This window comes from Rhincodon typus, chromosome 45, assembly GCF_021869965.1.
Source record: "Rhincodon typus isolate 14 chromosome 45, sRhiTyp1.1, whole genome shotgun sequence".
NCBI lineage: Eukaryota > Metazoa > Chordata > Chondrichthyes > Orectolobiformes > Rhincodontidae > Rhincodon > Rhincodon typus.
In genome coordinates this window covers 1,858,022-1,858,561 of record NC_063376.1, presented here as the reverse complement: position 1 = coordinate 1,858,561, position 540 = coordinate 1,858,022, and the positions used below count along the sequence as shown (strand labels likewise).

The 540-nt window shown below is 58.5% G+C and overlaps 1 protein-coding gene across 1 annotated transcript in view; it reads right to left on the bottom strand.

Annotated features, from left to right (window-relative positions):
• The window catches only part of znhit1 (zinc finger, HIT-type containing 1), a 4,116-nt gene extending 3,665 nt beyond the window's left edge, over window positions 1–451 (bottom strand). The window contains 2 exon segments of the mRNA XM_048620253.1: window positions 35–239; window positions 316–451. Of these exon segments, the coding sequence (XP_048476210.1) occupies window positions 35–239; window positions 316–343 (233 nt within the window). The 5' untranslated portion in view covers window positions 344–451.
• Window positions 452–540: the final 89 nt, after the last annotated feature.

Sequence of the window (540 nt, the reverse complement as noted above, 5' to 3'; positions counted from 1 at the left end):
CTCACTCCACAAACACCCTTAACCTCCCTAACACCGGCCATTCTCGCCGCCCACCTCTCCCGGGCCCTCACCGGATTCCGTGTGGTCATCAAACTGCGGGAGCCGTTTGAGCTGCGGCAGGTTGGCGTGCGGATCATCCTGGAAGTTGTCCTTCTCCAGGGCATCCAGCTGCCGGTTGAGGCGCCGCTGGCGGGTGGCCTGGTCTAGGACCCGCCGCTGTCCGCCCTCCTGAAACCTGCCTGGAAACAGCACAAACCCGGGTCAATACCACAGCAACAGGCAGAGTCTGAGAGTCACCACCTCCCAGCTCCTTACCCAAACTCTCCCGCTTCTTCTCCACCATCTTAGCGGCCTCTCACAGGGAGGACGGTTAAAGAGTTACACCGGAACTAGCGAGGGAACTGTTATGAAGGTACACTTCCGGTTTCTCAAACAGCGACTCCTAACGCCCAGAAACTGAACTGCAGCAACCGACAATAACCCACAGACTCACCAGAGACACCCCATCACCCACCAATCAGAGACACTCCATCACCCACC